At 39.6% G+C, this 14555-nt stretch overlaps 1 protein-coding gene across 1 annotated transcript in view; it reads left to right on the forward strand.

Annotated features, from left to right (window-relative positions):
- The first annotated feature begins 433 nt into the window (after positions 1 to 433).
- Positions 434 to 14555, forward strand: part of CPNE4 (copine 4) — a 194303-nt gene continuing 180181 nt past the window's right edge. The window contains exon 1 of the mRNA XM_026842759.1: positions 434 to 621. Within this exon, the coding sequence (XP_026698560.1) occupies positions 442 to 621 (180 nt within the window). The 5' untranslated portion in view covers positions 434 to 441. The remainder of the gene's footprint in view (positions 622 to 14555) is intronic.

Genomic DNA, 14555 nt, shown 5'->3' on the forward strand with positions numbered 1-14555 from the left:
TAAGATGAAGTGCATGCTTTTTAGATGGAGTATGGAGAAATAAAAGCTGATTAAAGGAGTGTTGAAAAAATTAGTTTAGCCTTGTTACTGGAGTAAGGAATTATCAGGAGAAATTCAGAATTACTATCCTGTCTATCCTTTGGCCTGGGGAAATGCGTCTCTGTAACAGGAGCAGAGCTGGAAGTTGAGGTCACAGTTCAATCCCAGAGTTCGGGGGCATGGTGGAAAATTTTATTCTGAACTTGACTTATTTCTAAACATTACAAGCTGATGTATTTCTTTCTTTTATAGGTATTCCTTTGATTTTATTTTCTCCCCTCTTGCTCTGGATCTTGTTCACAGTTATGGGGTCGCATTAGCTAGCAGAACGTTGTGTTGGCTTCTGCATGTACTGTGCGTGTACTGTTCTTAATGGACCTTTTATCTCTTTCAGAAAAAGGAATGAAGAAAATGAGCAACATCTATGAATCAGCAGCCAATACTCTGGGAATTTTTAACAGCCCATGCCTGACTAAAGTGGAGCTGCGGGTCGCATGCAAAGGCATATCAGACAGGGATGCCCTCTCAAAACCAGATCCTTGTGTCATCCTTAAAATGCAGTCACATGGCCAGTGGTTTGAGGTGAGTGTTTAATAAATAAAAATTATTCTTCTGATGCTTTAGGGCAGCATAGACAACTGAGGCAAAATTCAAATAGCAAGAACAATAAAGAGAAGAAGCAATTTAAAGCCTGTGACATAATCTTGTGAGAGTGAAGGAAAACTTTCCGTTAACTCTAACGCACTTTGAATCACTCTTGATGACACTTTGAACTTCTCTTTGGAGTCTACACTAAAAATGAAGATGATTAAAGAATGAAGCAGCATAAAACTTTTCCCTTTAGGCCCTCTTGTTTAATAAAAGGTATAAAATAGCAGAGATAATGATAGTGACCATCATGCATTTCAATCTAAAGAAGAAAAAGATTGTGGAAGAGAGAAGTATTTATTACTAGTTGGCAAGGAATTTGGTGACAAAGTAGCTTGTTTTGCAAATTTTGAGCATTACAGTTCGATTCAGTGTTGAAGTCAGTAGCCTAAACTAATGTATTGTCTTATCAATTTGCCTTGTATTGCAAATTGCATGTTTGATTAAAATCCCACTTTGTGTTATTTTACCTGATCTTAGAAACCATTTGATTGATAAATGGAAACAGGGTATCTTAGAGACAGGCAAATTGTGAATAAAGTACATTAGAATGTAATGTAACATTTTAAATGAAATCTTGTTGATTATTTTACTTGAGTGTTTGTGGTTAATCAAGCTACAAGGTGTGAATTATAATGGAAAGTTTGTATGAGAAAATTAGGAATGTATTAAATCCAGTTCATTCTAAGTGAGTATTCATGCCTCTCTTCAACTGTTTCAGCATTCACAATAAGATTGTGTTATCTGTCAAAAAGATAAAAATAATAAGAGCTGTGAGCATATGAAGAAAGCAAAATCCTAAATTAAGGAATTTTTTAATTTATCATTTTCAGCCAAGTTTGTCAGTCTTTGGGGATTTTGATCCAGTTATTACAGTTGTGTGGTTTTGACCTGTGGACCTCTGAAAATTTTCCAGTGCAGGGTCAGCACCAGCACAGCAAAGTTAAGGTTTTTTGCGGATATTCTTCCTCTTTTCTTAGTTCATTGCCTTAAATAGGTCCCTGGTAGAAAACCAGTGGGTAATTAGAAAGAGAACTCTCACGATTGTCCTAATGTTACAAAATCAGTGTCTTCATGTAATTGAAATTTAAGGTGATATGATAGTTAGTCCAAAAAAAGGTAATTCTAGCTAGCCATGTAGAAAGGAGCATTTAGCTGTACTGTATGTAATCACTTAAATAGTAGAAATTAACCAAGCAATGGATTAAAGGTCAAAATAAGTGAAACACCCCTGTTTGGAAAGGCACAAAAGATTTTGGTCTATCCATTTCAGTTCTCTGAATAACTGAGTATATTTCACACAGTTTGTCTGTGGCCAGTTATGATCAGGGTAAGTAGCTTTAAATTACATATTCTTATGTTGTAATGGAGATTCCTTTTATTTGATGTGGGTTTTAATTTGGAAAGTGATTGTCTGAATAGAGTAATTCTTGTAGAACAGATCTGTTCACTGATACGATTCTCATCTTGCATCAGTTGCTCCTACTGTCTAGTGAAAGTCCAGGGTATTCATTTTAATATGAACAAAAAGGTTTTATTAGTTCATGTTCCTATCAGTGCTGCAAAGCTAATACAGCTCTGACATGATGAGCCTTTTCCCATTTTGGCCAGTACATTCTCAACAGAATTTTTAATTAAGTTCCAGCTGCTAAGCTAAATTGAGCAGAGTCACTCAGGTATAGCTGAAGACATAATCAGGCTGGAAGAATCTTCTGCTGATGGCTTGGTGATCCAGCAAGACCTGAGACAGCAGACAGACTAATAATTTTTAAAATAAATCTAGTTACCAGTGAAATGAGCATATCCAACAGAAATCACTAAATGGCAACCCAAAGAAGAGTGGAACTGAAGAGTTTTGCCTCTTTGGATTTAGTGACTTCATGAACTTGTTTTGAATTTCCAGATACCTTAACCCATTGGAGGTAGGATGTCTCCAGAAAGACTGTAGCAAAATCTAGTATTGCTGAAACATGCATACTGATCACATATTCTGGTTGCGTGGAGGATTTATGAACATGGAGCAGTTGGGTTGAAGGTGCCTGAAATACAGGTTGTGGTCTGTATATGATTGCGCTCTTGCAAATAGGTGCTTTTGAAATGTATGGAAGGTACTGAGGACTGACTGCACAGCCCCTGCTGAGCCAGATGCAACTGAAGCTGGTGGGTTTAGGCTGATGGGATTGTATTGTGCATGCAATTAGAGATGCTAGGATGAGAGGATTTCACTCTACAGGTGCAGACAATCCCTGAATCCGTGCATATTTGTCTCTGGGAAAATTTTGATAAAACATGTCAGCCTGTTGCTGAGGAGATTTTTTTTTTTCCAGTTATGCAGTATTCTGTGTGCCTATGTGTTTGTTTGTGTAAATTATGCCACCTGCACATATAAATACAGAATGAAAATATCCATGCTGTTATAGAGTGGGTAGGTGCTGTTTCCAGAGATTGGAAATGGCATATATGTTGGGAGTTTTTGGGGGAGGGGTTTGTTTGGTTTAGGGGTTTTTTTAAATGTGGTGGGTTTTCTGGGTTTTTTTGTTTGGTTGGGTTTGGGGTTTTTTCAGTCACAGAATGGGTGATGTTGGAAAGGACTTCTAGGGGTCATCTGGCCCAACCCCCACTGCTCAAGCTGGGACACCTAGAGCCAGTTGCCCAGGACTGTATTAGACAGTTTTTGAATATTTATAAGGAGGGGGACTTCACAACCTCCCTGGGCAACCTGTGCCAGTGCTTGGTCACTCTCACAGTAATAAAGTATTTCCTGATGTTCTTATGTTTCAACTGGTGCCCGTTGCCTCTGGTCCTGTCACTAGCAACCACTGAAAAGAAGCCTGGCTCTGTCTTTGCACCTTCCCTTCAGGTATTTATATACATTGATCAGATGCTCCCTGAGCACTCCAGGTGTGGCCTCACCCATCCTGAGTATAGAGGAAGGATCACCTCTCTTGATCTGCTGGCAATACTTTGTCTAATGCAGCCCAGGATTCCATGTGCCTTTGCCACAAGGGCACACTGCTGGCTCATGTTCAAGTCTGCATCCACCAGGATCCCCAGGTTCTTTTCAGCAAAGCTGCTTTCCAGCTGGTCGTGACCCTCAGCATGTACTGGTACATGGGGTTATTCCTCTGCAAGGGTAAGGCTCTGCACTTTGCTCTATTGAACTTCATGAGGATTCTGTTAGCTCATTCCTCCAGCTTCTCAATGTTCCCCTGGATGGCAGCACGACCCTCTGGGCATATCAGATGCTCCTTCCAGTTGGTGCCATCTACAAACTTGCTGAGGGTACAGTCTGCCCCACTATCCATCCAGATCATTAATGAGGATGTTAAACAGGACTGGATCCAGTATTGATCCCCGCGGTACACTTCTAGTCACTGGCCTCCAACTAGACTTTGCGTCACTGATGACCAACCTCTGGGTCTAGCCATTCAGCCAGTTTTCAGTCCACCTCACTGTCTTCTCATCCTGCCATACATCAACTTTCCCTCTATGAGGATCTTATGGGAGACTTTATCAAAGGCCTTACTGAAGTCCAGGTAGTTGATATCCACTGCTCTCACCTCATCTACCAAGCCAATAACATCATCATAGGAGTTTGTCAAGTTGGTAAAGCATAACTTCCCCCTTGGACAAGCCATGTTGACTACTCCTGATGATTTTCTCATCCTTAATGTGCCTGGAAATGGTTTCCAGGATTAACTGCTCTATCCCCTTCCGATGAATCGAGGTGAGATGACTGTCCTGTAGTTCCCTGGGTCATTTGATGATATTAGTCCTCAGATGTGAAACCATTAAGAACACATGCAGGACATGGACAAGTTCTCAGAGAAGCCTGGATGTTGTCCCCAGGTCTGGCACAGATATGCTTGCTGGTTTTCTCTTCCTGTCTAGGTAGATATTTCCCTCTAAACAAACCTGTATGTGCATACATACCTCCCCCCTCATATTTCTCTGTGTATGTATGTTGATTCTATCTGAAAAGCACTATCTCCACTAATCCAGAATTAAAATAATATATTGTGTCTCCCAGGAAAATCGACAGTTTACTCTTTCTCTCACATGGAATTTGTATTTTTATCCTGAGATGACACGGTGTGATATAGCAGAATTTAAGATGATCCTATCCATATATACTAGAAGACAATTTGCTGATCCAGGGCTGAATTTTAGCTCTTCTGGCCTTAGTTTTAGGCAGGTACACTTTCAGGGTGACCAAATGTTGTACTACTTAAACTGTTTAAGATAATAATTTGATGGCTGCTTTTCCATATTGATTTGAATGTATTCAATTACTGGAACTAAGTTTCAGATGGTGAATTACTGGACTAAGCTTCGGATGGCGAATGGCTGAGTGGGGTAGTAGAATGAGGCAAGGTACATGATGATAAATTCCTTTGCTCCAGTGATTATTTTACCAACATGCAGTGTGAATGTCCTTGTGGAATAAATGTTAATTGTGTATAGCACTGCAGTCTTCAGCTGAGATGCGCTAGCACTTAAATTCTTATTAACTTCTTATTCCTAAGAAAGTAGCTTGGGCCTGTTCACAGGTTGTTATCTGCATATGGCAAGTACACATGTTATTTTGAAAGTCAAGTAAATTGCTGAGCTGTGTCTGGTCATACGAGATTTACATGAGATCGGGAGGTGTAATCCAGCCTGATTTAGCCATATGGAATGTGATGTCCATAACTACAGAAAGAGAAGAACAGTTTAGGAAGACAGTAGCCATGTTTGGAAATCAGGGAGGGCTTCCTGTAGCTGTACTTATAGCTTTCTGCAGCAGGATATTAGAGTATCTGCTACCTTATGGATCTGAACAGCCAGCTGGAGTTTTTGGTTTTTCCCCTAAGTCTTTATTAAACTTGAAATAACTGCAGAGCAAATAAAGCAGTACCCAAAGACGACATGCAGTTCCTAAAATTCATGTTGATGGAATTGGGTGAAATTTTTTGGAGGGATAGGTTTGTTAACTGAATTTTTTTTTTTCATTAAAATGTTATCTGAATTCACAAATTCGGTGAAACTCAATGAGCTATGATAAAAACGTATAGGGCAAACCAGCAACTTACCATTTTGGTGTTTTTAAAATAAAAGGCATTTACTTGTCATTTGGCATTACATTTGATGTCAAGGATCACCTTGGCATGATTAAAGAACCAAAACCGAGTTTTCTTTCTTTTCCTTTTGCTTTGAGCACTAACCCTGCACACCCACACAAACCTTCATGCAAACAGACAGTAGAGACCAGTGAGATTGGAAATGCATGGAACTAGTTAATGTGTAGAAGAGCAGTGGAGTCTGCTAAACAGTCCAACTAGGAATCAACCCATAGGAAGGGCACAGTCTTACTCTTCATCTGTAATTGCTTTTCCCCTTAGTCCTGCTCTCTCTTTTTAATTTCTGAATTCATTCCAGGGTCCTTCTTTCTCTGCTTCCTCACCTGCCTCAGCTCTCCATTTCCATTCCCAGCACCTGCTGCCTTGTTTTGCTCCTCCACATATTGGAGAGTGGGGGAGATTCCCTGCCCCTTCTTGTTATGGGGGAAGGATCTGAAGAGAAGACCTTGAGGCAGACTTCAGTTACTTGTTTCCATAGATACCCGAAGTTTTTCTCATGTTATCCATCTGTGGATGTTACAGCCCACTGCAGAAGCCAACAAGCCATGAAGTAGTGGAGTCTGTGGGTTGACATGTTCCATGACTCTAGAAAACTATTCCAAAATAACTACAAAAGCACTGTGAAGATGGAAAAAAACCCACCATATATAAATAAACCCCAATAAATAATTCTTTTTCAGTTCATGTAGATAAACAGAGTAATAGATGAATGTTTGGATGAAACCGAGTTTGATGATCAGAAAGAAGAACCACCACCACCAGTAGCCATACAGATTTGGGCTCAAGGCCTGTCTCAACTTGTCTCGCATCTGCTACTTGGTGATGGTGAAGAAGTGTGAGATCAGGGAAATATAAAAGTGTCTTTCCAGCTTTCTCTGCCACCCCTTATCGATCTGCAGTTCAGGGAGTTCTTAAACAAAAGTTTGTGACTTTGTAATTAAAAAACATTGGTAGAATAACATCTATAACTTTGTTAAAATAACTTTAGAAATAAACTTTCATGGTATCCTGGGACATAAGATTTCTGCAAGCTTAAGTGGTGGTTGAATAAAGTAATATTACTTGAATTTTTTGCACTTGCCACTTGCTGATTCAAGTCCCTCGTTCCTGTATTGGAGGGACACTGAAAATCCCTGTTCATTTTTTCAATACCATTTGGGATTTGAGTCTTCTGATTTGTCTGTGACTGCATAAGAAAGCAACCATTATGTCCTATATTTTGAAGATTAAGCATATCTAGCCCATCAAGGAACATGGATTAGTTTGGATGGTTATTTGAACCACATTTATTAAACAATGTTTTAGATATGCAGTGCCAAAAGCTATCGCTATATTCCCATAGAGATTTTCAGGCAGTGATTTGGGATTTATTCTCTGCTTTAAAGAGCTGTGAGTCTTTACAAGTGGGCTGGTTTATTGGATGTTTGGTGGCTTCTTGGATTTTTTTTTTTTTTTAATAATAGTCAGTGCTAGAATAGATTCTAGATTTTTTTTTTTTCTGGTTTCACTCTAAAATTTCAGCATGGTGAACAAACATCCTGTATAAAATTAATTGTAAGTTATGAGGTAACAGTAAAATGAACATACCACCTTATGAAGATTTTTCTCAGGCAAAGAAAGGGAGGTTCAAATTTCTGATGAGCTGTTTTCACAGAATCACAGAATTGTCAAGGTTGGAAAAGACGTTGAAGATCATCCAGTCCAACTGTTAACCTAACAATGACAGTTGCCCTTCTTTATTGAAACTCTAGATTTATTTTAAATACCAAATCACAGAATCAACTAGATTGGAAAAGATCTTGAAGATCATCTAGTTCAACCATTAACCTAACACCGACACTTCCCAACTCCACCAGATCCCTCAGCACTATGTCGACCCGACTCTCAAACACCTCCAGGGATGGGGACTCCACCACCTCCCTGGGCAGCCCATTCCAACACCTAACAACCCCTTCTGGAAAGAAATGCTTCCTGATATCCAGTCTAAACCTTCCCTGGCACAACTTGAGGCCATTCCCTCTTGTCCTGTCGCTTACTACTTGGTTAAAGAGACTCATCCCCAGCTCTCTGCACCCTCCTTTCAGGGAGCTGTAGAGGGCGATGAGGTCTCCCCTCAGCCTCCTCTTCTCCAGACTAAACACCCCCAGTTCCCTCAGCCACTCCCCGTACGACCTGTGCTCCAGACCCTGCACCAGCTCCGTTGCCCTTCTCTGGACACACTCAAGTCATTCCATGTCCTTTTTGTAGTGAGGGGCCCAAAACTGAACACAGGAATCAAGGGGCGGCCTCACCAGTGCCGAGTACAGGGGTGAGATCCCTTCCCTGTCCCTGCTGGCCACGCTATTGCTGACACAAGCCAGGATGCCATTGGCCTTCTTGGCCCCCTGGGCACACTGCTGGCTTTCAGCTGGCTGTCAATCAGCACCCCCAGGTCCCTCTCTGACTGGCAAATAATTTTGGATTCATGCAAATCCTGATTGATGAAAGCCAATGGGGAAGAATTGAATATTTAATTGAAATGAGCAAGACCTTCATCAGAAAAGAAAGGCAATGAGATTCTCTTTAATTAAGCCACGATGTGGCCAAGATTCTACCATTCCTGACCTGGAGCTGGCAATCTAGTTAATTGGCCCTTACTGCCGAGAACCCTCAGGTCTTTAGAGTACTTAGTCTTGTACGGATCTGTAGGGCACATCTTGCAGGTGATGATCTGTTGGTGCGAGTGTTAATTACTGACCTTTGGACCTAAGAAGAAATGGGAGCAGTCCTTCTGCATTCATTTCCCAAGGAGTATTCCTAGATGACACGTAAGAGTTTTTCAGGTGCCATTAAAGGCCTCTTGTTCTAACTCTACAAACAGAAAGCTGTGATTTTATTTGCATCACAGCAATGTGCCTGTGTATATGCCTTTATAGCCTGTTGTATCTTCATAATTTAATATTGTACTTTCTCCCTTTTCATCAAGTGTATGTTGATGCTAATGAATGTTTCTTTGCTCAGGGCTACTTGGTAACCTCTGTTGCTGCCAAGATTTGCTTTTAGCTTCTGCTTTCTACTGCTGGTATATTTCCCCGAAGTTTTTCTGTATGGTGTGAATGACAAAGACAGCTCATCTTTTTCAAACACACTGGAAGACTATGGGGTCAGGCTGCAGGCTAATTGAATATTTTATCTTGGTCTGTTCCTGGCCTGAATTAATCTAATTGGATATTTTACTTTCCAAGCCTTAGTATTTTGGAGTCATCCTCTGTTCCAAGAGGTTGCTGTTGAAGAGCTCCTGTCATTAACTCTTTCAGGAGAACTAAAAGTTCTCCACATGGAGGGAATATTGTGAAATTTTCCTTCAGATCCTACGTAACATCTTTCATAATATTCTATTCAATTCCTAATGCACTGAGTACATTTTTGCAAGTATATGTGCATAAACTCAAAACCTGGAATTGCATTTTATGTTACCCTTCTTTTAAAAAAGAAAGACAACTCGCTTCCACTGCCCAGTCTTTTCTAACTACTTATGCAAAGTCAGAAGTCTGAAGAGTGAAGGCTGTAAATTTTTTGTGTTGGCAAATATTTGATTAGAAGCTGATACTGGGAATGTTTTCCTCCTGTGTCTCGTTCAGAAACATGAACATCATTAGGTTTTGATGAGATTTTTCTTTTTACACCGCAGGTGCTAATAAATGACTATTTATTTTAAATCCATGTTACAATAACTCTTTTTTGCTTTTATCTTATCCATCACTGCTGCTTTTTCTTGAGCCTCCTTCTTGTCTCAGCATTTAAACATAGCCACAGTGCTTTTTTTCCCCTGTCTTTTAAATCAACTAATTGTTAAACTTGAACTCATTTGAGTCAGAAAGACTGTCTCAACTGAAGTCAAATACTGTCACATTGGGTCAATATATATGAACTATCATAATGTTTCACTAGCTCAAACAGCAATTTCTGCCTCTGTAGTCCAATTTGTGAAACGTAATGCATGCACAAAGAAGAGAAGGAGAAAACAGATTTGTACAATGCACGTTTTCTTGCTGAGAGTAATCATTTTTGGACCGGATGTTTCCCCTCTACCAGAGCTGTGGGATCCCCTGCCAGAGCAGCAACAGGAGGCTAGCTTCTGTCTGCGTCTGTCCAACTAAATCTCTTCAGGTCCCCTGTCTTCATGTCATGGCAGAGTGAAGAGTTTTTTCTCATAGTTTACATAAATGAATAAAAACAAGTGTACTCCTGGAAAGTCAGGAGGGAGCACTTGTATAGAGAGGTGGTAAAAGCCACATGGTCTCGCCCTGATCCTGTGGCCTGGAGCATCTTCTACTGGGAAGATCTGCCACTGAGACCAGTTTCCAGGAGCCTTCTGACTGGTAAATGCCTCTTGGATTTCAGTGTCCAGTGGGTCAGGAATTGTGGAAATGATTGAAGAACTCTGTTAATTTCTTGTGAACAATTTCTGTTTAAGCATATTCCAGCCATCATCAGTGTTTTTGCAAGCAGCACTATGCACATATCTTCCCATTTGTACCTGTGAAGGGCTGAATGCTCAGTTGTCAGATTTCTCTGTGCTTTTGCAAACATTTGTGTATCATTGCTGGTAGAAATGTCTTGAATGGTTTTAAACTGCCTGAAAATTTTGACTTTATCTTAACTAACTGTTGAGTAGTTTGATTGCAGACATAAAATATCAAGAGACAACTGGGAGGAGTTCGCATTTATTCTTGTATTTGTCACATTTGGTCAAAATGCTATGGCTGACAAAATGACTTCTATTAAGAAAAGCTTTTTTTTTTCTCAAACAGAGAACTTGAATTACTTCTTCTCCACCGCCTCAGCCACACCCCTGGTTGCAAATATTTCTTTGTTATTATTGCACTTTCATCAGTATTTCTAATGATCCTAAGATGTGCTTGCAAATACTGCCTTTAGCCACGCTGACTATTTGATGGTTCTCAATTCACGCTTCACTAACTTTTCACAACTTTCACTCAGGATAACTTTCCATGAAGGCTGTGACTCTTAAACAGTATTCTAAGTCATATTAATAAAACAAGAGTTTTCTTACATCTACTTTTTAAACCAGGTCAAGCCTTGTAGTTTTGTTGTATGAGTAGCGTAAAAAAACCCCAAACCCAAAAAACGAACAAAACCCAACATATCTAATGAATATATTGGGATAAAGGAAGGTTTTACAGTGCTCCCACTACTTTATTAACACTGGATAATTAGTTTGGTCATCTGTTACAGTTTATATGTTTATAGAAAAGATATGAAGTTTTCTGTCACACCTGTGAGACTGAATACTGGTGTATGGTATTTTTAGCAGTACTGTTCATATTTTTCAGAGGGTTAGGAATAGATCTGAGCACTTGCAAATACCCTCCATTCTATGGCCAGCTGAGAGTGATCATTTTCTTCTATCGCAGAAAGAAATCATCCTTTCTCTAGACTCTGTAGCAGTAATCTCTGACTGCACAAAAAAGGACACTTGTACTTTTCTGTACACAAGCATGCAAGGACAGCCTTTAAGATGAACGACAGCCTCATCAGGTAGAGGTTCTTAAAGGGGAAGAGTTATCTTTGTTTCATGCATCCCTGTGGAGCAGAGACAAGGTAACATGGACTGAGACTGTGTACAGGTGTTGGGAAACCTTCAGCTGTGGCTCCCTTGCAGGTCAAGATAAAAGAATTGACAGCCATAAAGGATGAGCTTAAGAAAGAGTTTGCTTTCTCTCTGTCGCTCCCTTTTATTCAGGAATTAAAACAGATTGTAAAATAAAAGTTGGGATGTGTTTTCTCATGCAATACTGTACTAGGTTTTTGCAGATATAGATCCTCAGAATAGCTTTTTCAGGCATTTGGCAAGTAAAAAAAACCAAAGAACTAATAATAATAATAAATCAAAAAAAATTTGTAGAAATGCTACTAAAAAAAAAAAAAAAAAAAAAAAAAGTTTTGATTCCTGATGAGGAGGTAGCACAGAATACCAGTAGCTCATGTGGCTGAACAGCCTTAGGAAGAACTTTGCAGAAATCCAGCCCCAATCTGTGGAGTGTGTGTGTGTGCATTATCCCTACATTTAGCATTAAGCATATCTGGGTGAGTTGAGTATTCTTTGGCATGAGCCAAAAGGAAAAATGCTATAGCTCTGTATGGGAGAAGCAGCCGTACTGCCACCAGCAGCTCAAGGTTCAAAAAAACCCCATTTTTGATTCTGTTGCCCTCTTTCCCTGCAGTTTAATCGTCTATCCATCAGTTAAGTAACATTTTAAACTTAGATGAAGAGTCTAAGGCTCCTTTTATATGGGCAGGCAGATGCACATTTCAGATTAGCTCAGTGATATACCTGCTTCTCATGAAATATTTATTACAGATAGACAAACTTCACACATCTCCAGGACAGATTTTAAGCCTGACTTTAGTAGTCTGACAGACTGTGATAAATCTCAGTAAACAGGATTATTTGGAGCTAGTTTGTAAATAGCTAATCCATTTGATTGATTCAGTACACTAATTCTTAACCTATCAGAATGAGACTGAGAGATTGTCAGCAATTTAACCTCTTTTACTGGGAGGGGTTTTAGGGTTTAATATGAATTGTTTCCTGAATGCAAAGAGCAGTTTTGAAACTCTGAGAGTAACTGATTTAGAAAAACAGCCTGAATTACTGTGAAAGTTCTTTGAAAAGTCTTCTATTTGAGTACTGTTGGACCAGGGATACCAAATTCATTAAGCTGGTTTTGTTTAAAACCAGTGCACAGCAAGATAACATGCTGTTGATATGAATTGGTGGAGTTTAAGTTCATGCAAAGGAAAGTAAAAGCCAATTCACTGGAACTGTTGTTTTTCATCTTCCCTCATTTTAGTAGTAGCTTAAAATATATTGCATTATTTGTGTTGTAATCAGGCCAGAATATAGACTCTGTGAAATCCAATTGAGAATTGAAGTGTCCAAACTACATTTCCACACATATGTGCTGACCTTATCTGTTAACAGATATTTTCGTGTTTTGCCTGATATTTTTTTCATTTAAAAAAAAAAAAAAAATGGAACAGATTGACTTATTTTTCCTTTCTCCCCTTGAAAACTTTACAGTTCTGCATATAAACCCCATGAAATCCAAGCAGAGCCACACTGCATCAGTTATCTGCATAGCTCTGCATTGAGATTTCTTATATAGTTTGTGGTATTCATCTTGTATATGTTACTGGTGGGTGCTCAGAGCATACACAAAGCAAAATACAAACCCAGGGTGTATTTCTAGATAAATTACTCCCTTCCATCCTGATTTCCATTTTAAAAAGCTGTGACTGCTTCATGAAAAGTAGGTTTCTGTCTCTTTTGAATCTTACTTGTCAAAAAAAGTGCATTTTGCCCATCAGCTCACAGACTGCAGAACACCTCCCTGCCTGAAATGGTATTCTTGTGGTTTTGCTGCAGCTTTGCTTTAGGTGTTTCACACTTTCTCTTTGGAAGCTAAGACTGTGTCTCAGTAAAACATCAGAATCGTGATTTCTGCTTTTATTTATTTTCCTACACTTTTTTGTTCTTTTGCATAAACTAGTAAAAGCCTGCTTCAGAGGAGTAAAGCAACAGGGCTGAAAAAATCTCTTCCTGGCAGAGGACTTGGAGTGGCTGCTACCATCACCACACCACTGCTGCTCACAGCAAAGCAAAATGCCTTTACCAATCCTGTCTCTACAAAGGTGCTTACTTGCTAAAAATATTTCAGGGCACTATGGACAGTCTATACAAATTCTGTACTGTTTGGGTGTAGGTTGTTTAGGTGATCTGGTTCAACAAATTTACCTGGCTTTTGTTCAAAATGTCACACTTAAAGCTGGTAAATTAAAAATATGTGATAAGCCAATTCTTGAAGACACCTCTAGAAGAGCATGTAAGTCATTGGAATTGGAATCATTGATGTAGCTCCCTATCAATAATTTCTGTGTTCAAAGACCTACAGTGTATTGTTCCATCAGTTTCTTTAGAATTTAGGTTGAAATTGATCATAAAATATTAACTGTAACTATCTAAGGGAGATCTCATCATTTGGTGAGATGCTTAGTTTTTATTCCACACCACCAACACTGGACATTGTGTTTTTGAAGCAGAAAACTATCTACTGTGGTAATCTGAACTTGCCATGATATACTTAATCAGAGGGAAATATATGAGGTTTGAGGCTTCTGTTTTTCAAATGTTTGGAAAAACTAATTGCCTTACTATAGCATCAGCCAGCTCATGCAGTTGGTGTAGAACTAGTTCATGGTGTAGAACTAAGTGCTCCACATCAGTTCTATATGTTTCTTTAGGGAAACATTTTGATGATCATTGTACCTTCTTGTATTTAAATAGTTTGAGGACTGATTTCCATCTAGGTTGGAAAAGACCTTGAAGATCATCTGGTCCAGCCATTAACCTAACACTGACAGTTCCCAACTACACCAGATCCCTCAGCGCTATGTTGACCTGACTCTTAAACACCTCCAGGGATGGGGACTCCACCACCTCCCTGGACAGCCCATTCCAACCCCTAACAACCCCTTCTGGAAAGAAATGCTTCCTGATATCTAGCCTAAACCTTCTCTGGCACAACTTGAGGCCATTCCCTCTTGTCCTATCACTTGTTACTTGGTTAAAGAGACTCATCCAGCTCTCTGCACCCTCCTGTCAGGGAGCTGTAGAGGGCGATGAGGTCTCCCCTCAGCCTCCTCTTCTCCAGACTAAACCCCCCCAGTTCCCTCAGCCGCTCC

The sequence above is a fragment of the Athene cunicularia genome (assembly GCF_003259725.1).
Source record: "Athene cunicularia isolate RWA chromosome 2 unlocalized genomic scaffold, athCun1 chr2_part1, whole genome shotgun sequence".
In the NCBI taxonomy this organism is placed as follows: domain Eukaryota; kingdom Metazoa; phylum Chordata; class Aves; order Strigiformes; family Strigidae; genus Athene; species Athene cunicularia.